Here is a 27016-nt window from a genome sequence, read left to right on the forward strand (position 1 = left end):
AAACAGGAAAAAAAAAGACATTTACTTTCCCTCACTGGGTTCTAGCAGAAATTATGATGAAGTACTGAAAATACATATTTGTACTAAGAATTTTTACCACACTCTGCTGGTGTGGTTGGGTATGGCATGAATGAATTCTAACTAATCCCACAAAAGGTAAAAATGCAGATGACAATTTCAAATTCAGTGGAAATAACTTCACATTTGCACTAGAGAATGCAAATTTATATTTACAAGATTGATATATTTACTTTAAACACCATGTGTCCTGCTGCCTGTTTTTGTATACTCTCTAGTAGATGATAAACTCAAAACTCAGCACTTCTTTGTGCTAAAAAGGAGAGGCAGGAACTGTGCATGGAGCACAGGATCTTGAGGATACTGCATTGAGGTGAGAGTCTCAATTCAAAAAGCAGGAGGTTCTTCTCTCCAGTAGAACATACACAAGATACTAAAAGACAGATCATTTGCTTTACAAAGCCTATGGGAAAGATTGACAACACTGGAGCAAACAGAGCATAAGAAATGTAACAAGGTCCCTTTAAAAGGCAATACCGTCAGTGAAACTATCTTTCCTTTCCTGTAACTTTTTATTACAAGCATGAGATAGACAAGAGTGAAGGATACTGACTGAAAAGGTTGGCAGGGTGCTGCTCATTCACCCTGACACACTTTCTTTGCAGTTTCTTGATACTCCATTTTCATACTTCCATCCCTTTACAGAAAGTGTCGGTCTCTAATTATTAGCACGGAATTTCATATATATGATGTTTTCTCTAATTTCAAACTACTCTTTGTGTGCACATACAGGTGGTTCATGAGGGAATCGGTAGCAGGTGAAAAGTAAAAAGTAAAAGGCTGTTTATTTCTTTATCTACACAGTAATTCCTGCAAATATAATCAAAATTCATCCAAATAAAATTTTGGATATCACTGTGCCTGAATTATTTGATGTCAATTCTATGTAAGTAGTTGAAGTAGTTACAGGCCTCTTTGCATCTGCTTGAGCAATCCTTTCTGCATTTAGATACATCTTTGGCATACCTGTATGGTGTACTGGTAGGCTCCTGCTTTTGGCTGCCAGGGAAACGTCAAAATGCTGGGTGAAAGAACTATTGGAACATAAATTTCAACTTCTTGCTGGTTTCGCACTGGAACTGGGAATGTGTGTACACCTCCATCCTACAAAAAGTAACAGTACAGTGTTATAAGTGACATCATAGCACTTCCTGCGAAAAATGCTTAGTCATATATAGATAAGATGTTGAAAACATCTCATATAGAAAAGAAAGCAATTAAGCGTTCCTTATGAACAGCATTATTTGTGAGCAAATAGTAAGCTCATGGCAGTGATGTGTGCTATTCAATTATGTGAGTAATATTACTATGGAGATACAAGTGTCCATGCTTATTTAAAGGCAAACAGCAATAGGAAATACACTCTCATCTGGAGAACTAATCTGATAACTCCATAAATGCATTTACTCCTTGCTCATTCTACTCTGCAGGAGGTAAAACTGAATCTCTGCCTAAAAGACCCATTTCTCAGTCCATCCTGAAACACTGGCCTTTATAACTTTGCTGTAATTTTAATGCCATAACCCGCCTGCACAATATACTGTTTCTTGCTAGTGTTACTAAAGAAAGCTTCAACAGCTCTCACCAGACCTCACTTCATTCAAGAGTACCTCTCTGACACAAAGAATGAGCATGGTGTATCATACACAAGGACCTATCAAATCCTATTCAAGGAATAACTAAAAAGATTTCAGAGCAAACGTGTTCAAGTGTTGAATCTTTCCAAGTTTCAAGCAAAAGCAAATCACTTTCACACCACGTGTCCTAGTTAGCCATACGTTCAGCAGCCTGCGCAACTAGCAGAAAGTTAATGAATATTAATTTGAGGAAATTTTTAGGCTGATACGTTTGGCAGATTTTCATTCCAGCATTTAACAACACTTACCAAATGACAGAAAACTTTCCAAATGTAACTGAATGCGGAACAAGGCCAGGGTATGACACTGATGATCCTACCACAATAAATTGTAAAATTCACTCAGAATGTGAGAAGACCTTTGCACCTGCTCAAGGATATGGTATGTGCCCACATAAGGTATCTGCCATAAAAAAAAACATAAGTGCTGTGCACCACTAGTTTAATAGGTATTTGCCACATACTCAGTAGCAAAATCCCACAGACTTTATTTAAGCAAATCCTCTGTTGACTTAATTGACAGTTTTCCTGAAGTAAGGACTTTCTTAATCTGTTTAAACAACGATGGCTTAGATCCATGCAATTCTTAGCTTTCCTTTTACAAGGTCTGCCATCTACTATAGTCACTACTGTGGAAGTAAATTATTTTTAAGCCTAATGGTAAAAGCAGAACAGTTTTCTGTAAAGACATACCTGATCTACTACTGATGTCAGTGCAGCATCAATAATGGTCTGACCCTTCTTTATTGCTCTCACATAATGATATGATCCATTCAGAGACGACTTCAGGATCTCAAAATACTCTTCAGAGAACTTTGTACTAATTCTGATATTCTAAAATCAAAACATTACATAAACATCACCACAGATAATTAGCATTAATGCTGTACAGACAGCCATAAACATTAGCAACAAATCAATAAGAAAATCCTACAGTAACAAAGTTCAAAGAAGCTCATCTGAAACTGAGTAAGAACTGTTACCCTATGAAAGTGTCCATCCTAAGACTATACTTTTCAGACACATCATTAACTCCACAGAAAATATGTACTTTTTATGATAACCACAAGATGTAATTTAGCGCAGAAGTACCAATATATATAGCACTAAAAATTCGGATTTTACAATAATTTCTTACTTTTTAATTCTTAAACACAAAAGTGAAAGAACATGTGATTATACTGCCACAATAATACATATCTTCTGAGATTTGGCAGAAACTCAAATCTATATCTCGAGAAGCAGGTACAAATAAATTAATAGTCACAGAAACTCAATATTCTGAACAGCAATCATTTAATACAATTATTTTGCTTGCAAATGAACTATTTAAATCTCTCTCTTTTTTTTTTTTTTTTAAAGGAGTACAATATATTTGGTACCTAATACCTAAAATTCATCTTATTTGACTACCCAAACAATTAAGTGTTTTAATGCTAGCTAATCATCTAGGCTTTTCCCATAACCAACTGAAAGGAATCAGCCAGCTTCTCAGGAGTATAATAAGCCTATCTTATGCTTTGTTCTTTTACAATAGGAAAGACTGCCTCTACAGGTAACAAAATTATACTGGGGGAGGTAGGTGGAGGAGTGGATGAAGTACAACATTAGTACTGCCTCTCCACAATTGCAATTTCTAGTGCAGGGCCTATGCTACACATGTGAAGCACATTTCTTCCAGTTTTTCTACAGCATTTACACTCTAAAGGGCACTTTCACATGAACTACTACAAAAAAAAAAAAATAAAAGCATAGGGGAAGGAAAACAAGCAGCTTTGAAAGTCATAGCTCTACATAAACAAACCGCTCAACTAATTTAAAAGACAGACAGGATTTAGGAGACAGACACTCAGAAGCATATCAACATTTCACTTACCTCAGATAAATACACCTTATTGCTCAATTTATCATATACTTCGATTGTAATTTCATAAAGTCTGCCTGTTTCTAGGACCCATCTGTCACCTGGATGAATCGTAAAACCTACAAAACAGAAAATATTGAACGGCACAGACTGTTCAGTTCCTCTTTTTGTAATGAATAAAAGCATTAGAATTCTGGTGGCCACACTCTTAAGATGTCCCTTAATTGTTTTAAGTTGCTGATTAAAGAGTTGAAAGAAAATAACTATTCACTACTAAACCCATTTCATATTGAGTTAAGTTTATGAATGACTTTTCTAAGATAAGTCATACAAGAACTAAAAGGGTATATATACACACAGAAATACACCAACAAAAGACAAGAAACGCTATTAAGCAATCAGGAAAATTAAGCCAGTACCAACCTAAATATCCAGGATTTACAACATATATAGTGCTGTTTGGTAACCTGGAAACCCCTTGCATGCGAATACCTGAAGTCTCAGTAAAGGAACATAAAAGTTTTGACAAAAGTCAAGATCAGCATGTTCCTAGGGGTGCCCCTTGAGATATATAGAGCTAATTGTATATTAATGATAAATGTTACCCCCACTATCCTCAAAGACACCGAGCATTTTGGAGACATCCCAACAGAGAATACTGATCTGAATACAAAAATTAAATAAAGCCCTTTCACATTCCCACGTTGACTGAGGAAAACAGACATGATTTAACTGGTCTTTTCCAACCTGATTTCTTAGAATATTTCAAGGCATTGGGCAATGCTTTTAAGACTGAATTCACAGCAGTGCTGCTCTCTATACTCCATCAGGTGCTCCTGATTTTCAAGGCTATCAGTACAAATACAGGTAATTTTATCGTTTTGCACTGCCAAGGGTAGAAAGTTTGTCTCCTGCCACAAGGATCTGGGTGGAAAAGCATCACCTAGGAAGGATACTCTTGTGCTCAAGTACAAGATTAGTTTGTCCCTGCTGCACTGCAGTTACAACTGATGTTGCCTGGTCCAACTGGGCAACCGGCCAAGACAGATCTCCCTCAGGGCCAAGCACGTTGTTCTGGAGCTGCAGCTCATACTGATCAGACGGCATCATTAATTCTGCACATAAAACAAGACAACATATGAAACAATAAAAGCAAGTGTGTCAGTGTTTGGATGCTGCTAATTATTGCTGATTAATTTTTATTGATGCCTAGTGCATGCATTAAATCAGTATTTTTAATGTCTTACCGAAACAGCATTTCTGTGTTCAGCACACATGCACACAAAATGAGCTACTTTGTCTAACTTTCATTTCTTTGAAGCTTCAGTTTTCAACTGGTATCATCCCACGGTTCAGACCTAACATCCAATTCATTCCCAGCTTCCAAAGTGGTGAAGTTACTCTCTGCAAGTTACTGATGATTTCTGCTGCTTCACTCTTCTCTACAAGCTGCTGATGTGCCTAGTCAAATATTTTGCATCTAGCTGTTTACATTCTGTTTAAGGAAAGTTATCAACAGCACAGGCTCCTTGTAAACAAGGGACGTAATTACAAGCTTCCACAGCTTTAAGTGGAGGTAGAGCCAGCTAACCAACAGTTGTAGAAATGGAGCAAATCCATTTGTCAATAAAACATTCCCTGTTATAAAAAATTCTTAAACTATATTTAGATTAGTAAATCAGACAGTTTCTTCTTTCTATGATAGCACTCGCTCCTATTCTAAGTTACCTTTACCTTCATGTACTCAAAAAATTTGTGAGATTATATCCTTTATAGTCATAATTTTTATGAGAGAAATCCTAAATGGCTGTATCATTGTGATTTAGAAAAACAACCTTCATTGTTTTGTTGATTGTTATATAGTAACAGACCTATCAAAACCCAATTAAAAACTTCTCTGCAGTGAAAAATTCACACACTTGTTAAAAACAAACAAATAAGAGGACAAACCTGTAATCTTCCCTTGTCTTATTTTCTGAACTCTGTACTGAATTGATGTTCCTACCAGAAGATAAACATCATATGCTGGATTTAAAAGGATGTTTTCCAAAATAAGCAATCTGACTTCTGCAGGATGTACATGCTATTGATTGAGAAAAAAAAAAAAAAGAAAAAGCAATTCACCTCTTTGTTTGAAACATAACATGCAGCAATAGCTTAGAATCTATAATAAAAGATATTACTTTCTGTAAGTAGCTCTTTATTATCATCTCAAGTTTTGCAAAGACAGGGAAATGCAGAAGACAATGAACTGTATGTAGATCTGCTCTATGCATCAACTCCAAAAAGAAGTTAATCCAAAAGAGACAACAAAACTTATTCAAATTATGCTCTGTGTGCCAGGAGGTTGTCAGAGCTTTCCCATGACTCAAAGGGACCGGGGATCTTCCTTCAGCCCCAGATGGGCACATGCAGAGCGATGCCCACCACGTGCTTGACAGAAGCCAGCCACGCTGCTCTTGAACCTGCTCCTGTATCTTCCCAGCACCTGCATTAATAACCGCTGTGCAAGCCTATCCTGCATGGCAGTACACAGCTGCCTTCGCAGCAGTAGCTTAGCTGTGTTCATCCACTGTCACAATTTCAAGCACAACTTTCTTTAGTCACTCTTTTTCCTAAGTCCTGTTTTAGCATCGGGGAGCCTGGTGATGACTTAGATCACTGTACCATTTAGAAGCTATGGATCTCCAAAGCATAAACGTTAATGAAGCATGCCTTGTACTTCAAATACTCACTATCACCACCCATTTTCAAAGTGAGAAATGGAGGCAAAGGAGGAATAATCTGGACATGGTTCAAAAGGAAAAGTGAAATGAAAGTTTTCTGGACACATTCCAGAAACAACTTTCTTTGATTTTATTCTCTCTTTACTGCCAGTCTCCCCAGCAACCAAAATGGAGAAGCAATTCCAATCTATGCATGGTTCAGTAGTATCGTGCAAGGCTGAAGAAAACAGGTCTGTGTTGGACATCATTTTAGTTCAGTCTTCTGAAGAATATAGGAATACTTGAGACAGATGCATGGCGACTGTTTAGACATCCAGAAATTCTCTTTGCCTACTGTAAAACAAGGCAGCTCCATAAAAGAGATTCTTTAAAACTTCATTAAGGAATCTGTATCAAACTCACTGGTCTATTACATTAGGAATACAATAGACAACATACAGTTTTATAATTTAAACTGTTTAAGTTATATTGTGATTGCTCAAGGGATGTTCACTGAAAACGTGTTGTCTGGCAAAATGAAAGATTTAAATGAACTATTAATCACAAGCCAAAAAACTGCAAATGCAGTAATATCTTTTCAATTGCACTGACAGTATTCATTCAAAACTAATTCAGAAAAGCGTTAAAACAGAAAACCAACCAAGCTACAAGCACTCAAGAAAAAGTATTGAGTCAGACTAACACTGTATAATTTTAGAGTAACTATATTCATCTGAACTATTTATCAAGGCTAAACCTGTAACAAAAACACATTTCTCAACATGTCCTACCATTTCTGCCACATTACCAGTATTACACTGATTTAGAGTATTTCCACAGAACACTTTTTACAGGTGCAGGTTTGACAGTCCAAGATAATGTTTTTATTTAAGCCAGACTTAAGTACAACATGTAATAAAACAAAACTGCAAAACCAGACTGCAGATATGAGCTGAACCTCAGAGAACAAAACAAAACACGCTTTATACAAAGAGATTTTTTAGGTATGAAACTGAACTGATACTAGAAAAATGCCAAGTATTGGAGTCAGGATTTACAAACAACTGAGATGGTTGTGTGTGTAATTGCTATTACAGAAAAAGCCACACTGTTAACGGAAAGAACTGAAAGACTCAGTCACTTCAAGTTACAAAGTAAAAACAGTTCTATATAATAACTGGGAAGACTGCCAATACTGCAGTTTAGCACTCCTGTAGCATTGACGTTTTTATTCCAAAGACCTTCCTGGGAAACCAGGACCTAATAAGGTAGAATTAGAAACTAACCAAGTATTTGTATGACATTTATTTCAAGCATAACAGGAAATAAAGGTATATCCAAGATAACAATCCTTGTTTTGGCTACTTGTTCATTCTAAGAACTAAATAGTTCCAGTTAAAAACAAACAAACCTAAAGGGCCAACGCACTACCCAGCATGATTCTAATTATATATGTAATACGAATGACTATCAGGAGTAATAAAATCTTACAGAAGCACTTGAAGCGTACTCTTTTGCTTCAGGGCCTTTGTCAGAGAGTCAGGTTTAGAAAGAATGTCCAGGACATGCTCTGTCCTGGGTAAGGCAGCTGCATCAGGACAACTGCAAACTCCAACCCTCCCATGGAGATCAAAATTAATACTGTCACCTTCTGTGATATGGACTCTAGAGTCAATCCAATAAGGCTAAGGCAGCGCTGATATCCCCAGTGGCAACTGATGTCTTAAGGAACAATACAGCAGGGCAACTTACAGCACTCCTATAATTTAGTTTTATAGTCCAATGTTAAAAAAAATAGAACTTCACATGCAAGTTTCTTACCTTATAGACGTTTTCCTGTATTGTTGCTTTTAATTTAGAGCTCCCTGTTTTCATTCCAGACACCAAAATGGTATCTCCTTGCTTGGCAACTTTTTCCATCTCCAGTATATAAGAGGGTGGAATATAAGTGGATTCTGAAAACTTGAGTATACTGAAAGGTGAAATGAGAAATGAGCAGAAAAATTTAAACCAATCTTTGTAAAAACACACAGAAACACCACTGCCATCTATTCACATCCAATTTCCATGTCATAAGCAAATTTAAGATGTCTGCCTGGGACCAGATATCCAAATTTTACTTATTCCTGTACATATCTGCAGTTAATTTGTGTGACTGATAAAAGTTTGTTTGAAGCTTGTTTGTCAGCCTTAAAATGATATCAGAAAACTGCACATGTTGTCTACAATGATCCCTCCAGTTTTTACACTATGTGTAGACTGCAAAAGCTCTCTAGATTATTGTGGAACAGCAGATGTGAAAGACCAGCAGCTTATGTTTATAAAAGTAACAGCTTAATGAACCAGAACACAACTTTGACCGATATGAAGAAGCTTGGATGCATTTAGTAGGTATTGTGGTTTTTGTTTTGGTTTTTTTTTCCATACTCATTTATTCTCTTAGAGAGCTGATTTCCCTACATTATAGTCAAGCATCCTATGAATAAAGCCAGGTTCTTTGAAGGAAGGCAGTTTCCTATGTTACTATGTCCCTACAATCTATCTACGTTTTGTTGGAACCTGTTTTTGAAGTAGCTGAAGCCTCTGCTAAATGAGTTTGAATATTTAATATTAAAAGATCACTGTATGTTAAGAAGTTTTGATTAATGTTGTACTTGAGAAACATCTGTAACCTTTTTTGTGAGAAAAATCCATGTTTCACGTGTTTGCAGCCTGGTCAGATTCACGGGTGTCAGGGATGCATTTTTGCTAACATCCCCATTGAGCAATGTCAAAACTCACTACGGCATTTAATACAATGAATCCTAGCACAACACTGCTAGAGAACAGGATCCCAGTGCTGTTGACTATTTTACTTTGAGTATGTTGGTGTCACTGTAAGGATAAAACTCTCAGAGTACGACTTGAAAAATATTCCATCACAATAATGGTAAGTAGCCTTCAGTAGTTTAGTAAGGATGCAAAATGAAATTTCTGTTTGAAGCCACTGAAGTTCAATTACTTTAAGCTGAAGACCAGAAACAATAAAATCAACACCAAAAAAGGACATAGAGAAGACAGTAAATAAACAGAGTGTCATGGTTTAGCCCGGCCGGCAGCTAAACACCACGCAGCCGTTCGCTCCCCCTCCCCCTCCCTCTCTGGGACGGGGGAGAGAAATGGAAAGTGAAGCCCGTGAGTTGAGATAAAGACAGTTTAATAAGACAGGAAAATAATAATAACAATAACAATAATAATAATACAATGGTGATAATAGTACTACTACTACTAATATGTACAAACAAGTGATGCACAATGCAACTGCTCACCACTCGCTGACCGATGCCCAGCCTAACCCCGAGCAGTCCGGCCCCCTCCCCCCAGCTAGCCACCCCTATATATTGTTTAGCATGACGTCAGATGGTATGGAATACCCCTTTGGCTAGTTTGGGTCACCTGTCCTGGGTCTGTCCCCTCCCAGCTCTTACTGCACCCCAAGCCTGCCTGTTGGCAGGACAGAGCAAGAGGCTGAGATGTCCTTGGCTTGGTATAAGCACTGCTCTGCAACAATTAAAGCATCGGGGTGTTATCAGCACTCTTCTCATCCTAAGCCAGAACACAGCATTCCACCAGCTACTAGGAAGAAAATTAATTCTGTTCTAACTGAAACCAGGACACAGAGAAAGGAAACAGCAGCAAGAGGTGGTCTGGTGACATATCTGTAGTAGCAAATAAAATTGTACAGTTTGGATTCTTTTCCTACCCCTACCACAGATGAGCTCCTTGACTTCTGAGCAAGAAGTCCACCTCCATTAGAGGGAAACTGTTATACAAGTGCACTGGAAAACACTGAACTCATTAATGAGTTGAAAAGCACTTTTAAGGTCTTCAGATAGCAGTGTCCATAAAACACAGCACTTCTAAACTCCAGTAAATTTATTCTTTGAGTCAGACCTGGTAATGAACCAACCATCATGGCTTATTTATCAAGCAACTGCTTTCCGTTCATTGCTTGTCTGGAAGGAACTATATTGAATATCTTTCACTGAATTATTCCATCTAGCCTTGTGAGCTGTATCTAGCTTACAAGCAGTCACTTGGCCAATTCGGATTTAAATGTTAGCTACTCTGAAAGCTATTTCAGTGCCAGAACTGGGTGTTGACTGAAACCTGAAGCTCTTTGAGCCAACAGAACTCCTTTCCGGAATGGAAGTCCCTTTCTGTTGCCTTCTGTTGTGTTTTTAAATCTTTGCACCAAATGTTCTCTACTCATTGGATTATTGGATTAGAGCTACCCGGGCTGCTCATTAACACTATCAGTTTTTAAATTAAACAGGGATGAGAGCGTCCAGAAAGTTGAGTAGGCACAAAAAAAAAAAAAAAAAAAGGAAACAAAAAGACATACACATAGACACAAAACAATCAACGCAAGTATTATTTTAGAGGTCAGCTTAGTTAACTGCCTAGATGTGGGGAAATATTTGCAAACCTAAAGGACAGGAGATTTGCTTTTTTTTGGAGGACAACGTAAATGAACTTACCGCAAGGCATTGTGGGAATCTGAGAAGCCATCAGCATCCGTGTCTTTTACTATTGTCCAGTCAAAGACTAATCCTGCCAATGTGCTGAAGGTGTTTCCTATGAAACAACCAAGTAAATTAAAACAAAAACAAGTAACAACCTGTAAAGTCTTCCTGGAACACAAGCTTTTTTTCCCTAGGAATTTTATCTTATCCCTAAGAGAACTACCAGTATCTAATTACAAAAATCACAATCCATTTTGCTTTACTGACCTGTGCAAACTCAGTATCATTCTGGCAACCACTTGCCTGTCGAGCTTGCAATGCCATATACCACTTCATCTTCCAAAAATAAAACTGAATACACACATCTCATCTTCAAGATGGGTCTTGCAGTGTCAGCTGGGACAAATAAATCCCAGTATTTACTATGTTTTAAACTACATTTTCAATCGTGTTCTTCCCTTTGACATTCAGGTTTACATTAAACTAAGAATCAAAGCAAATTTATTCTCAAATTCTTATGCTTTAATGTTAATTACATCTTTAAGATGCAAGAATATTTTAAGACAGGACAACACAACTTACAGCCTATGTTCTCTTTTCAATTTGTACACAACTTATTGCAAATATCTGAGTCTCAAATAAATAGGACTACAAACAAAAAACTCAAAATGCACATAGCAATATAATTAAAATTGATTGGTACTGTGTTATTTAACACACAGTCAAGTCTAGCTTTCTTTAATGATACATGCATTAGCTTTGCAAAGCTGTACTACACTTTTTTTCTTGCTCCAATTGAAAATAAAGCGGGCCAGCGGAGCACAAAGCAAGTTACAGCACCATGGAGAAGCGATGCCTGGACACAGCCAATGCTGCAGCACAGTGGTGCCACAAGCACAAACGCTTCCTTACAGACTTGGACCTGCCATTCATTGGGCCTGGATGCCGTGGCTCCTGTTGGGGTCCCCCACTACAAAGGCAAACTCAGGTTGTCAGAGACAATCTGTGGTGGGCATTGCCCAGGTGATGCAGGGTCTTACTCCTTCAAGACAGGACCAGCGATCTCCACAGCATGGATGGCAGCTGCAAGCCACAGGTTAACCCTGCCAGAGGCAGCACCAGGGAGGCAGACAGGTAACATAACACTTGCCATGGGTGCCGAGTGCGTCCCTACCCCTCTGCAGCATCACAAGGGTGCCAAACAGGCCGCCCTGGCCAGCCAGCACATCACGCTCACAGGCTCTTCAAAGGGCGCTGCTAGCTGAGACCTGTGCTCTGAAAATAATTCAGTCTTTATACAACTAAAGATGTAAAAAAGCTTTCCTATGTCACCAGGTTACAGAGACAGAGAGTGCAGATTCGAGACTTGTTGGAGAGGCAGGAGCTGCTGGGTCTCCTTGGGTTAAAGTCACAGAACACCAAGTACACCTTGGATGAAGGGAAAATCACTGATGACCCACCCAAAATCCATTTGCTCTCAAGAGTTATGGGTAAATCTCTCTAACTGGGGACTGTATATGTGGAGGGTTTTTATTTTTCCTGAAGAGTTATGGAGGGAATTGCTACCTGATGTTCAACTATTACTACAGGGGAAAAAGAAGAGGAACAGAGAAAAAAAGGAAAAAAGAAAGAAAAAGGTGGTCACTACTGTCAAAGCTGCAGCTAGGTAAGGTACTCTAGAAGCAAATAAGAAAGAGTTGGGATGAGGGGAAAAAAAAATCACAACACTGTAGATTACCAGATGCCTCACAGATGGGATTACAAGCATTTTTAGTGAACTAACTTGTATTCCTAACATCCTCAAAGCCCTGTAAGAATAATAAGGATAAACCATGGAGACTTTCAGATATCCATAGACAAAAGCCCTACTGACCTTTAGTGGTGGTATCACAGGGCTCTTAGAATAAGTTGAATATCAAACAACTACAATTATTTTGTATCATCTCTCCAGAAGACTGACTATACTTCAGATCCCCAACTGCCCCCAGCAATTCTTTCACAAAGACTATGCCAGACTACTTTAATCAGTTTTACAAAGATTATGCTTGCAAAGCATTCTAGTTACGTAGCAGTACCTTCACATTTTAATTCAATTTCAGTTCCCTTTATACCACTGTCCTATGATAAATTTGCTTGTCATTCCCAGACTGAAAAAATATCCACAATAATTTTAGCAGACTGTCTTATGCTTTTGGAAGATGTAGAATCATAGAAAAATTGAGGTTGGAATAGACCTTCAGGATCATCTGGTCCAACCATCTACCTACTACCAATGTCACCCACTAAACCATGTCCCTAAGTGCCAGGTCCAACCTTTCCTTGAACACCCCCAGGGATGGTGATACTCCACTGGGCAACCCATCCCAATGCCTGACCACTTCTTCTGAGAAGAAATGTCTCCTAATTGTTTTAATTGTTGAAGAGTAGCGGCATGACGTTTCCATTTTTCCAACCAGGGACATCACCCAAATGCCAGGACTTTTCAGCTCAGATGGAAGGAGGCTTGCCAGTTCCCTCAGGACCCTGGGATTCATGTCATCAGGTCCCATAGACCTGTACCTGTTTAGATTCATCAGGTGGTCTCAAACCTGCTCTCCACTTACAGTGGGTGGGACTTTGATCCCCCAGTCTTTGGGTTCAGGGCAATGAAAGGCTTGGGAAGCCCGTCTACCAGTGCAGACAGAGGCAAAGAAGTTGTTGAGTACCTCAGCCTTCTCCATGTCTGTTGTTACCCATTACTCAGATATAGAAACTCACTTCTAATAGAAGAAATTAGCCACCGGTAATCACTCACACACTAGTATTTTCACCCCTCAGTCTATTTTCACAAATGTTAAAGGTACATGGCAACCCTTGGGGACTCCTCCTGCCACCCAGCACAGCAGCCTGAAGGGAGCTGGGTCCTCTTTTGTGCTGTTCCTCAAGGCTCTGTGCAGAAGGGCTGCCACCTCTCGCACAAGGGCTGTGGGATGGGAAAGAAGCACTCACGCAACCCCTGAGAATTGGCAAGAGATGTTTATTGCCAGGACATCCTGCAGAAAAGCCTGCGGGATGTCCATGTTGTTCGGTGGCTCCAAGCTAATGCTTGGGATGGAGCCTGAGCAAGGAGTAGGGAGCTGGGCGGGCACTCCTGCGCCGCTGGTGGTGCTCTCGGATGGAAGAGAGCAAGGACACACTGCGGCAGTCCCAGGTCTGCTCTGGTGGAGGTGGATCCACGTCCATTTGTTCGTCCACCTCTTCTGGTGTGGAGCCCAGCTCCATGGGCTCCACAGTGCTTGGCAGAACATCAAGCCAGGCTTTGCCTGGGACTGCCCAAACGGGTTGCCTCCCATTCGGAATGTTTTCGGGCCAGGGTGCCGAGCCAGGTGGTCGTCCGGTTCCACTCGCAGGTCCCATGCCGCTGTCAGCTTGGTTTTCACACCTGGGTTTGAGGTTGCTGACTGTTTTCCGGCCATGCCTGGGTCCCACGCTCCGTTCCAGACCGTTGGCACACCTCTGCTCCCCGTGGCTATCTTTCCAATGCTCCTGACTTTGCTCCACGCCACCGCTGTGCCTATGGGAAGGCCCGGGCCCCCTGTTGCTGGGTGTTAGAGGGGGCGGCCTGTTCCCCGCGTCCTTGCGGTACCAGTGGTACCACTGGTATCTCTCTGTGGGCTGGGCGCCAGAGGTCTCTCGAGCACTGATGTTTCTTGTGCTGCCGGCGCTCTCCCTCCGCCCACAACAAATCTCCTTCGTGTTGGCTGCACTCCTCCTTGGTGCTCCTTCGGACGGCATGCCTGTCCTTGCACACCAAGAAGGGCCGCTTCTCGCCTTAATGCTTCTAGTCGTCTTCCTGCCGCGTACGCCGGCTGTCAGAAGAGCTAGTCGCTGAGCGAATGGTGGGCCAGTGGCAGGCAGCCTGTGTTATAGGGCCCACGGGGCAGTGGTGGCCACTGTGACCTCAGCAAGGCTCTGTGATGGAGTGGCCCACGCGTGGCCAAAGGCGGCTGGGTTGGGAGCGGCCTGGAAGATGCCCTCACGTAGAAGAAGGAGGAGGGTTTTGGGGCTGAGGGCCATTTGCATGAAACCAGGTCTCTGCTTCTTGGGAATCTGTTTATGCATCTCAAATCCTGTGGGACAGCTTTGCAGGGCAAGTGATGGTCCCCATCAGCACTGAAGTGCATGGCTGAGGAGCAGGTCCGCAGTCAGAGGTGACCTGCAAGGCACAGCCAGGGACCCCCTGCAGCAATAGGTGACCCTGGGAAGCATGCAGCAAGCCCCACCATCAAGACATTTATTTTTTTATGTTTTAACTATGGATTCTGAATACACCTTCCTGCCTGTATCCCTGGGATTAAAAACAAAAATTAAAGAAAAATTTGAGGTCAGGTTGATGGTTGGATGTGATCATAGAATCATAGAATATCCTGAGTTGGAAGGGACCCTTAAGGATCATCAAGTCCAACTCTTGACACCGCACAGGTCTACCCAAAAGTTCAGACCATGTGACTAAGTGCACAGTCCAATCTCTTCTTAAATTCAGTCAGGCTCGGTGCAGTGACCACTTCCCTGGGGAGCCTGTTCCAGTGTGCAACCACTCTCTCTGTGAAGAAGTCTTGAAATACTTTAAAAAAAAAAAAAAAAAAGCTACATTGATAGAGAAAATGTTTTTTTTCACATTAAAACAGTGTTATAGTCAACTAAAAGCAACATTTTTTTCCTACTCCAGAAAATCCCTTTGACCTGATTTTTTACAGCTAGTTCATCATACAGAATTGGGGCAAGTACAACACAGAAATTTAAAGATTTTAAATGTAAAACCAAAAAATATCATTTTTACAAGTTTACTATGACCTACAATCAAAATGTAATTTGCAGAAAGTCAGAAAACTAGGAAACATTCCAATCTCCCTAAAGTATGAGCTCCATGCACTGTTACAATAACAAGGCAATACAAAGCTGCAGTTCTTCAAACACAACTGTAAATTTCAGGACAATCATCATTTTGTTAGGCCTCTGTTTCAACAAGCTGAAGGTCTGTCATATGAGTGTAATTATGGCATGACAAACTCTGTTCAAGTTAAGGGATTTCTACCCTTTCTAAATACCTAAAAGGATTACTAGAAGGTTTGGGGTTTTCTAGGTTCCCATAAATAAAATGGTTTATTCACATGAATTAAATTACTCTTGCTTATGAAAGTCTTTCTAGATGTGGAGATGTGACAGTACCACTGAAGAAACTGAATAGAAGAGCTCAAATTTATTCTGACAATTCTTCAGACTTATTTAGATCTTAAAATGAAATCACCAGTCTCTCTCTTATTTAACTCTTCTCTAGTTAATTCATAATAAAATAACTTCAGCAAAGCTCAACAGGTAAAAAAAAAATATGACTTTTTTGTATGTCTTTTTATAAGTAGAAAACATTTATTAAAAAAATTAAAAAAAAAAAAAAAAGAAAGAATGTATAGAAGAGTAAGGAACAAAACTATTCCAGAAGGTATATCAGTACTCACAGGAGTGGAAGCATCAATATCAATAAAATGATCTAATGCATACCAGATGCAATAATCTGGCAATATAAGATGCAATCACCATTTGTCCCTAACACATCACAGTTGGTACATAACTTCTTAACCTAGGTTGCATAGTACACAGACTAATACAACGTACTCAGTCTCTGTGTGGTGTGCAAGTTCTCAGCAAAACTGGTGGGGTTTAGTGGATTTTTCCAGATTTTCATAGAACTGAATAAACATTTTATTTTGACTTTTTCCTATTTCTTAATTATAAAAACAAAAACAAACAAACAAACAAAAAAAACACACACCTTGAAATCAGAAGCACAGGCACCCAAGTTACTTGGATGAAAAGGAACTAATTTTCAAAGCTTTCAAATATATTCCAATCCCCTAAATTTATGTTGGGATGTTTAGTCCTAAGGCTTTTAACAAACATTTTGTTTCAATCATTTAGATTAAAAGTTCACCCTGGGTTTTAAACCACTGCTTGTGTCCAAACTTCAAAGTTGGATGGCTTCCAAGGCAAATTTGTCCACTGAGTATTCTTGAGAGGTTGTCAAAATACCAAACCAAGAATCTGGTCTTACATATAGCATAAGAAAACAAAATTACTTTTCATTATTAACATTATTGTCATACATAACCTGATACTTGTGGTTTTACAATTACACAAACACACGATGGGTTCATTAACTATTCAAAGTGAACAATTCAAGCCTTTATAGCTGTTTTCCGTATCATTTCCTTTCCACTAGCTGTCCTAAAAATCGTTTAGTTCATGTGAGTGTTCACGTGTGCATAAAAATTGATTGTTGAAACAAAGCATGAAATTCTTACCAGAACCATAGTTCCTTCTGATGCAAGAGACAATATCAAAAGCAGAAGCTTTATGCTCCTACTAAGTAATTACGGATTTGATCCATATGTGCTGGCTATGGATTAAATCTAAACTATACCTCCCAATCAGAAGTGCTTCTATAATAATCAAAAATATTGATCCAACCAAGAGGTGGTTGGTCCTTAATATCATCTCTGAATATCCTGTTGTATGCCTGACTGGACTCAAAATGTCCCTTCACAAAATTCATTAGAACATCTCAGCTCAAAAGGAAAAAAAAAAAAAAAGACTTCTTCATATTCCTCAGTCTAGTTAAATCCTGACATGACATTTCATCAGAACAAGTGTTGTGTCTTCTTCTACTACATTCTTGCTCCTGACCTGAAGGTAGGATTGCTAATAGCTGATATCTTCATTGTAATGATTATTTAAAACCTGATTTTTAAAATACTCAGCACCAGAGTTAGTTGTCCTGGGCAAGTAAGGAAAAAATACAAGAAAAAGATATTAGAAATCAAGCAGCATTTGATTTTCCTATTCAGGTAGTTGGGTATGTAGGTTTTATACCTAAAGGAAAACAATAGCTCACTGAATGCATTATCCAGAGAACTCCCTTTGAATTGCTCTGATTGGCTTAACATTCAAATTGTATTGCAAATAAAACCAGAGCACATACCAAACAATGAAGAGTTTCAGTACAAGTAAATTGCTTACCTTCAGAATCCAAAGCTTGAATTTTTAGCTTCAGTGGTGAATCCTCGAGATAAAGTTCTCTTGTTGTGGACACAATTTGTATGCCATGAATTATATCAACTATAGCATCACAACGAAGAACTTGTCCAGTCGCTTGAAGAGATGTTAAAAAGAGCACATGAATCAGCAGCACTGGAAATGCTCAGCATCCAAACAATAGCACTAGCAAGACAAAATTCACCCCAAATTTAAGCTGATGACACAAGACACTGACATTGAAGGAAGTGAAGGTCATGACCTTGACTAAGAAACTCTTGGTCAAGTGGTAACTGTGGCTAAACAAGCAAGAAAAGTAGTTCCCTTCCTCACATTTCCCTTCCTCATTGAGCTTCAGAATAAATCTTAAAAAAAAAAAAAAAAAGTGATTTCCAACTACGCTAACAGTGACAGACACTTTAAGTGCATATTAAGAGTTTGTACAGCACAACTGTCAGACACAGCTTGTGTCCTAGAGAACTTAATGACTGCTACCCAGAGACCATAAAACCCTATATCCTGCTTGATTTCGTGACTGCACGATATTTACTCAGCCATCTGCTTTTGCATACCTGTCACTGTAAGAACTAACCAGAGACATTGTATGATAGACACAAAGGCAATTTCCAGCTTTCTAAAGGCCAAAGTATTTTCAGCCTCCACGATCACTGACTTTTTTTTTTTTTTTTTTTTTTTAAAAAAAAAAAAAATATATACATAAATTACCTGCTTCTCTGGATGCTTCATCAATACTGATTCCAGGCCTTTAAGAAACAGAACTTTAAAAAACAGCCTATGGAAAGTGCAAAATGATTGTGCATCTGAATGGACACTTGTTGTTTCATGCAATTTTAAATCTCTACTTTGTTTCTAGATGATGCCAGGATGCCCAAAAACAAGCATGATGTGCTTACAGAAGTTAGAACTTACTTATATCTTCAGCAAAGATGATGCTTGTCAGACGTGTGGGCTGCGAGGACCGTGCCTGGACAACAGCCTTCCGCGAACACTGGTGCTCGCCCTGGTCTGCCGGCTCTATGCTTGCAACCTCTGGCCTGGTGGAGGACCTACAAGATTATGTAGTTGCTTTAGCAGGAGTTAAACTGCTGCTAGAGAGAAGTCAAAGGGCTGGTTTAAAAACCATCTAAATAATTTACATTAGATGTGCTACGTAGTAAGAATTTGACTTTCACCGGAGATGGAGTGCAACAGCTCATCAGGGGCTTCAGCAGAAGCGAGCCTGGGTTGGAAAAGGGGGAAAAGCACAAACCAGAGGCCCAGCAGAGCCCAGACAGACAGAAGCACATTTCCCTCTACTGTGGCAACTTCACCGCTAAATGCAATTCAGCCTAAGAGCCATCTCCAGCTATTTCCAGAGTTACGAAACCTCTGGCCTGGCTATTTATTAGCTTAGTAGGTGTGGAACAATGAGCAAACCCACACGCACGCAGGACTGAAGCAGAAGGTAAAACAGTTTTAGCTAACAGCCCTAAGAAAAGTTCCATTCACTACTTGTCACTGGCGTCCAGGTGTTTGAGATGGCCTTCTGGAAAAAAGGGGGGCAGGGGGCTCCTGATGGCAGAACATCACAATTACACACGCTTGCTGTGCCTGAACAAGTGAGAAAACTATTTTAATTAAGAAATTAAAAAGTATTGATTTACTCTGTTTAGTTGAAGTATGTGATGCTGTAAAACATCCAAAGTCGTATCTTTGGTGAAATCTAAGCATATACGGAAGGAATTTTGACCTAAAACTGATGCATCTATTGCTTAATGCTCTGACTTGAATGGCTTTGCTGAAGATAACTGCTCCAGAAATTAACTCAAGGAAAGCTCACACGAAGCCCAGCTCTTACTTCAGGGTGGGGGGAGGAATGAAAGTAAGTACTAGAAAACTAAGATTCTTGGAATTAAATTTGAGTGTACCAATGTACAGCTGAGGCCAGTGTTCAAAGCAGCCGTGACCACAGCTGTCACCAGGAGGCCACCCCCATGCCCCAGGAGCAGGGCAGATCCCATCAGTTGGTGCCGCCCCTGTGGGAGCTGCCACGGGGACACAGGACACAGAAATGCCACCCATCAGGAGCATCCTGGTGCCTGGCAGCCATCACTGCTGGTCCTTTGAAGGGCTACAACAGTGGAAGCACGCCCTGAGGACAAAGCCAGCCAGGAGCTGCTCTCCCAGCTGACTGCAGCAGCTCTGATGAAGCCACCCAGTTATCTGACAGATGCAATCTAAACCATTTACCAGGATCCCACCCGGTAAAGGTGGTAGAGCTGCTTTGATTCAGGCTTTTCTTTGGAGGAGGTTCAAAACCACCTACCTGGGAGCTACGGGAAACAGCCTTTAAGTTGGCAGGGGACTGGCAGGGGGCGTTGAGCCAGCAGCAGCAGCAGCGTGCAGGCCCTTCTCAGCAGGCACCAGCTGTACCCACTGCTGGTACTGGCAGAGCCAGCCAGAACAACCCAGGGAAGACAAGTTTCTTGTTGACTGAAAATGTTCCCATTTCAAAAAAAAAATAAGGTAACACAACATGCTCAGTTTTCTTGGAGTTAACAATTGCAGTCTAGGAACTTGGCTTGCAATCCCTGCAGTAAGGTAAAACCAGGGTCTGCAGGTCTAAGTAACAAAAAGCACCACTTGGTCCTCGAGCCCAGTCAAGCCAAACACTACCACCCCGTTTTGTTCCAGGCAGTCACTAAGACAAGAAGAGAGCATTTCTTACAGCCCAGGCAAATCAGCCTGGGCCACCTCTCTGCTTCCCTGCGCGTGGGGCTGGATCATATCGCACCGCACCCGTCCATACAGCAAGGCCCCCGGCAGGTGATCCAAGGGCACAGCGTAGTCAGAGCATTTTTAATTGTGCACGCTAATGGAGCCGCACAGGTTCACTAGGCACTGCGGAGCATTATCGTATTTTTATCTTGGGCAAGATCCATTACTCCAATGAATTATTAATTCATCCCATTGGTGTGCTTCCAACGTTTTGCTCACAGAAAGACAAGTTTTAAAGGGTTTAGTAACAACAGCAGCAATTGCTCACCCAGAAATTTCAAAATATTTCATCTGATCAAGGGAATGACAACCCGCAGCAGGAAGCAATGGACAATTTAAGCCCCAATTAAAAGCTTAAACCTCAAAATTGTTTGTTCTATTCTAGTTACTTAAAAGCAACGCACACAAACATGAGCATTTTTATACCAGTTACACTGTTCCTAAAATAATGACTTTCTCTATTATTAGTACATTTGAATTTCCTACACAGTGATTAATTAAAGAATGACCAATTAGTTATTTTCCTGTTATTCTGTGGCTACCTAGGCAAGCATGAAGCAGCTTCCCAACATTTAGCAAGTTTCTTTAAACAACATGGGTATTCACAAGCATGACAGCTTTTTTTTTTTGTACTTGGCTTGTAGGCTTTTTAAGCTGAGGGTGCAGATCTCCCTTCATAAGCAGGCAGGCTTTTTTTTTTAAACAAGCATATATGTATGGGATTGGCTTTTACTATTATTTAGTTCTTCACGTTGTTGAATAATCTCTGCTACGAGATTTCTTAACTAACTTGATATTTTGCTTTTCTGTACTCTGAAATTGTGTTTAGTACGCAACAGGGCTTTCACCATGTTTTGTGGTTGTTCTTTTAATACATCATCATGTAACACAGCACACAGCCACTACAGTAACACCAACAGCACTGTTGTGAAACTAAACCTAATTACAGGATATTTTTCAGATTAGAAAAAGGCAGGAACAAAGAAAAACTAGAAGTTTGTATGAAATTTTAGCTGTAAACTTACACATGCTCCAATTATAAAGACAATTCTAAGCTTTTACAGACGTCTAAGGGTTAACTCTCAGTTAACACTGGAGTGATCAGATACTATTTGGGCTACATGGTAGCAGTAGAATATCAGCTGATTTTATAACTCTTTTTTCCCTAATACAAATACATTTTTAATTTTATTACCTATAGGATGTCTGTTTATCTTAGGCAACTGCCTGAACTTGTTACGTGAGATGGGGCCTGTTGTGATTTATTTCATGAAACGGTCTGTGCGATGGTCTTTCTGTCTTTTTTTCTTTCTTTAAACAATGTAACCTCTGAAATAGTTGATGACCCCTCAATACCACTCAGCAACATTAAAAAACACACATTCTGTTTTCAAACAATGTCTAACTCAGGGCCAAGTATGCAAAGGGTGCGGCATAAATCAAAAAGGCTGCGTATTGCAGCGGCATTACTCTGCTGTCATACACGAAGGGATCACTACCGTGCTCTAGATGGACAAGAAACTTCTGCTTTAAAATGACAGCAAAGACTGCAGTTTGCATCATCTCCCACTTACAGCAGGTCTTCAGCAACACGTCAGTGTGTGATAGTGAAAGCTAAGCTTGTCAGAGGTCAAAATTAGATCCTGAGAAGCAAGCAACGGGAAGCATTTCTGGCACTAGCTCTCAATCCCATACCAGCGTCTAGAAGAAAGAGCAGGGCAGGGGAAGAGGAGCTAGAAAGAAGAGCGAGGTGGTGGAGAGGGGAGGCTAAGAGAAGCCCCAGTATTTATTTCCTTCTGGATAAAATCCTACTTGCAGAGGAATTGACGAAACTTGCAATAAAGACAGCCAGCCCTCTTGCTGATTTCAGTTTCATTCATGAGTTTTCCTCCCTTGGACACAGCACTGCATGCCAAGGTTATAATTTACAGACATACCCGGCCCTATTCCTGTACTTTTCATGGACTGTTCTGCAATATCACCTTGAAGGAATACTTCAAGGAGTATATTTAATTTGTTTATCATCTGGTTAAAAATGTGGCAAATATTTTTCCTTAGATGTAGCAACACTCTGCTAATTTTTATTGCTTCATCACATAGCATTGCTTCTTCAGATCTTCAGACTAAAAGCAACTGTCTATATGAGCAAAAATCCTCCTCTGCAGAGAGAGATGCACCACAACTGTCAGTTGATCGAGTATTTTAGGATTACATAGGCAGATGTGTCACCAGAGAGAAAGTGCATAGTAAAGGTTTTCAGGAGTTTGATAAGACTGGGTTGGGGAATACAGCGCGTGCCTTACTGCTAGTCGCTCTCAGGGCTAACGCTGTTGGCATACAGAAACGAACACACAAGAGGCAGAGCAGCACACAGGCAACTGTAGTCGTATGATAAAAAGTAGATTCCCAGAGAAGCAAGGATGGGAACTGAATCCATTCCAAAAGCAGCACAGAGGGAGCCTGGCAGAGTTCCCTCAAATCTTAAGGATTTTCAACTACCCAGCGGGAGATTATCTCTGTTGTTCACTCAGTCCTCTTCCAGGATGTCTCATGTTGTAATAGGAAAACAAAAAGCGGCAAAAAAAAAAAAAAAATCCTCAATCTGGTTCTTCTTTAAAGGCAAATGGAAACATCACACACCACAAAACGAACCAAGGATGAAGCTCTTGCGAGATTTTGTAATGGTGATCAACTGACATGCCTGCTAGCTTCAGGGGAAGCAGATTAAGCCAGCAGCGATAGTTTTTGCAGTCCAGCCCAGCTGCAACTTGCATGCTTTGTCAAGCCAACAGGTGGCCGAAGGCGTTTCGCTGGAAGTGCTTCTCTCTGTCCCTTGTCTAGCTGCCTGAAGGAAAGCAGCACGCTGCGCTGCCCCGCTGCTACTCAGTGTCGTGTTTTAAAAACACACGCACGCAACTAAGAGAACACAATAAACAAAGGTCGGTCTGCACAAGTTGTTCTGACATTAGCTTAGCCTGATTTTAAATTAGAAAATAAACTGGAAAATGGCAGTTTAATGCCAAAATACAGATGTCACATTTTTGCATTATTTCAAATAACCCGGTCTGTTTAAACCTCAGCATATGTAGTCACCCTTAATGCTTAGGCCACTAAGATGAGACCCACGACTGAAGAGAGCAAAAGTCTAAAGAGCATTTCATAGGTGTTCAGCAGCGAAAGCTGCCAAACTAAGAAACATGGGTCCCTGCTCTGCCCGCCCTCCTTCCCAGGCAGGATATGCTCAGATTCAGAAGTCGTTTCCCCAGCAGTAAACCTACGCTGCAGGGTGACACATTTGTTAAGAGAAAAACCACAACTATTTCTTGTGCCTCTTCAGCTCTGGCAGAAGATCTATGCCAGGCACTCACGCCACCCGTTCCAGTTTCAAGCCAACATCCTCAGGAGCCAGCTGCAGGTGATGTGGACGGCAGCAGGACCTGTGTCACTTAGCCAACACAGGTACCTCAGCCTGAGTCTGAGCTCCTGCTGCTGTCTGCAGGAGCTTGAAAATGCATTGGGAAATCAGGCACCTCCTCGAGACAAGGGAGTGTTTTGCTACCTGCTGCCACGGCCCTGAAAGGAGGAAATGCAGCACAGCTGGGAACCAAAGAATGGAGCAAGGCTAGCAGGAGCTAACAATCACAGGAAAACAAGTCACCTCGTAACATGGTAAATGACAGCCAGTACCTCACACTGGGCATTCTTCAGTCAGAATCAGAGAACACGTATTTTTAGGCCTCTGGTAAAACAGACACCCAGGGAAAAACAAAAAAGCAGAGTATCAGAGATTAGATTGCCAGCCTTAAAGCAAAGTTACGTTACAGTTGCTGACCAAGGTCTGTATTTTTTTGGAGTACTGTAAGCCATCATGTATATCCCATGGACTGATAAGACCTATCTACAAACCAGTATCAGAAACACAAGATAAGGAGCTAGAAAATGCCCTTTGCCAGCCAAGTACTGCAACAGCAGCACTGCATGTAGGTTTTGGTTTCTCTTGAAGTACCAGAGAAACGAGAAAACTGGAAAGCAACTAAGTCACAACATGTTATAGGCTGATTTTTCAAAAAATTAGGTATGAATTCGGAATGCTTGGGATGACTGATGCAGTTCTTCACAAACTCGAGGGACACCATTTGCAGATAGGTTGTGTGACGTGGGTGGTTGCGGGGTAGGAGGCAGCATATGAAAGCTGTTACACTACAGCAGCACCTCAGTCCCTTCCTCAGACACAGCCCCAGTCTGATCATTTCCACTCTGAATTCCTGATTTCAAGTATGCGAGCCCACCCCCCATCTTACAGACACAGCCACTACTTCTGAAGTCATTACGCTTGCTACTTCTGGACTTGCTCAGTTCAACGGCCTTCTTCCAATAATAGCTACCGCCAACGACTTTGTCAGGGAGGTACAGGAAACTTGTCAGCCAGTCAATACAGAGCAACCCGCCCCTCCAAAGTATACGGTTCTTCCCAATACCCCACAGTTCAAGGCCTTCAAGGCCAAGGATATAGAGGGAATGAGCCTCAGATGCAGCCTAACAAAGGTGCTCAGAGCACTGCAGTATTTCTGCTTCTGCTCAACCCTCCCCAGCTACTGCTTCCTCTGCTCATTCGGTAAGCACATGTTGAGTTCTGCCACCCACATCCTGCCAGCCCCTGCAAAGCAGAAGTGAAGAAATACACATTTACAACCCCAGGAGAGAAAACAATGGCACACTGTATGAAGTCAGTGTAGTTTCCTTAATTCTCAACTAAAATGAATCTCTGAAGGCATACAGAAGAGAGGATAGAAAAGCGGACTGGAGAGCATCTGCACAAGGGCTGAGACCTGTAGCTGGTACACAGCACCAGCGTGCCATGCTCTGAAGTGCCTACAAACACCCTCAGCGGAGATGCGTGCAGACCAAATCTGTCATTTCCCTGGAGCACATTCCTACCTCTTTTCATCTGTAGGTCCCGGAGATTTACAAACACCTGCAGACTTCTGACAGACAGCATCTGGCACATGCATGAGTGGCTGCAGCCATCCCCCAGCAGGGCACTGGCATAACGGGGACGACGATCTACACCTTGCAGCTTTTACTAGCATTTTGACAAGTTTCCTGCCCTTCTAGAATGTACCTTATTACACACAGGAAAGTCTTTAAAGGACTCCGTTTTTACAGATTACAGTAAGAAAAGCCTCGTACTTGTGAGTTTGTTGCTAAAACGGTCCATAAAATTAAACTACATGACAACATGCAGCTCTATTGGGTAACTTGCTCCCAGTCAACTTTGGCACAGCTCTTCTTACCGCTCTCGTACACGGGAACATCCTCACATGCATAAGTTGCACGGATCAAAGGCCTGTAACTAGCTCAGGAACGAGAAGCACAGGCCCGCCAAAAAAACTCACACAAACAAATAGCCCTAGAAAACCTATTTTAGTAACTGACAGCCACAAAATAACAACTAAAAAGTGTTACCAGCATCTGGCACGTACAGAAGCATCATCCCAAACATCTCCTGACTGCTAGAGCTTTTTCAGGCAGGGACCCGCTGCCTATTACTGATCCAAATTACAATTCTGGCGCCTTAAAGGAAGGGTAAGGAGCAGGTGACGTGCACTTATCGTGCAGGCCATGACACGGTTCCTACACCTGTGCACACAGAGGCGTTTGCCGCCAACCCCTGGTGCGTGACCCAACCCAGGTTCGGCTCCCACGTGGGCCTCCCCGCCAGGGCTCTGGGTGCTGTGCTGGGGGCCCCCAGGAGCCAGGGGCACCCAACCTCGCTCTGCCCTGCTGACACAGGGCCTCAGCAGCGGGCTCTCCGCCCCACCTCAGCCTTGCGCTGCAGCCGGGCACCTGCTGCCCCTCAGCCCGGACCCCAGCCGGGTGCCACAGCACTGAGGGCAGCAGGACCGCGGGGGGGGGGGCACGTATGGGGCTAGCGGGTGTTGAGGGTCCCCTTCGGCCCCATCCTTCACTCGCAGCCCCCCTGCAGCGGGCGCGCCGAAAGGGGCCGCCCCCGCCCGGCCGCTCCCCGGGGGGCTCCCTGCCCGCCTCCCCGCACTCACCAGCGGTAGCAGCCCTCGCTGGCCTCCAGCGTGAAGTTGACGTGAGTGCCGCGCGTGAAGGGCAGCAGCACCTTGGGGATGTTGAGCCTGGGGGAGGCGGCGAGGCGCTGGAGGACGAGCAGCAGCAGCAGCAGCAGCAGCGGGAGCGGCAGCGCCCGGGGCGCGGGGGGGGCCATGCTCCGCCGCGGGGAGCCGCCGCCGCCGGCGGGGAGCGGGAAAGGGCGGCCGGGAGCCGCGGGCGGAGGGACGTCAGCGCCGGGGCAGGGCCGGGGGCGGAGGGGCCGGGCCGGGCCCCGCGGGGTCGGGTCGGGCCCCTGGGGAAG

The 27016-nt window shown here is 41.9% G+C and overlaps 1 protein-coding gene across 1 annotated transcript in view; it reads right to left on the reverse strand.

Moving 5' to 3' along the window:
- NUP210 (nucleoporin 210) overlaps positions 1-26973 on the reverse strand; it is a 68238-nt gene extending 41265 nt beyond the window's left edge. The window contains exons 1-11 of the mRNA XM_068694306.1: positions 26694-26973; positions 18787-18923; positions 17842-17973; positions 10804-10900; positions 8105-8255; positions 5529-5661; positions 4535-4693; positions 4002-4070; positions 3591-3697; positions 2408-2548; positions 1045-1182 (exon numbers count right to left, since the gene is read on the reverse strand). Coding sequence (XP_068550407.1) covers positions 1045-1182; positions 2408-2548; positions 3591-3697; positions 4002-4070; positions 4535-4693; positions 5529-5661; positions 8105-8255; positions 10804-10900; positions 17842-17973; positions 18787-18923; positions 26694-26869 — 1440 coding nt within the window. The 5' untranslated portion in view covers positions 26870-26973. The remainder of the gene's footprint in view (positions 1-1044; positions 1183-2407; positions 2549-3590; positions 3698-4001; positions 4071-4534; positions 4694-5528; positions 5662-8104; positions 8256-10803; positions 10901-17841; positions 17974-18786; positions 18924-26693) is intronic.
- Between the last annotated feature and the right edge of the window lie 43 nt (positions 26974-27016).

This window comes from Anas acuta, chromosome 11 (assembly GCF_963932015.1).
Source record: "Anas acuta chromosome 11, bAnaAcu1.1, whole genome shotgun sequence".
In the NCBI taxonomy this organism is placed as follows: domain Eukaryota; kingdom Metazoa; phylum Chordata; class Aves; order Anseriformes; family Anatidae; genus Anas; species Anas acuta.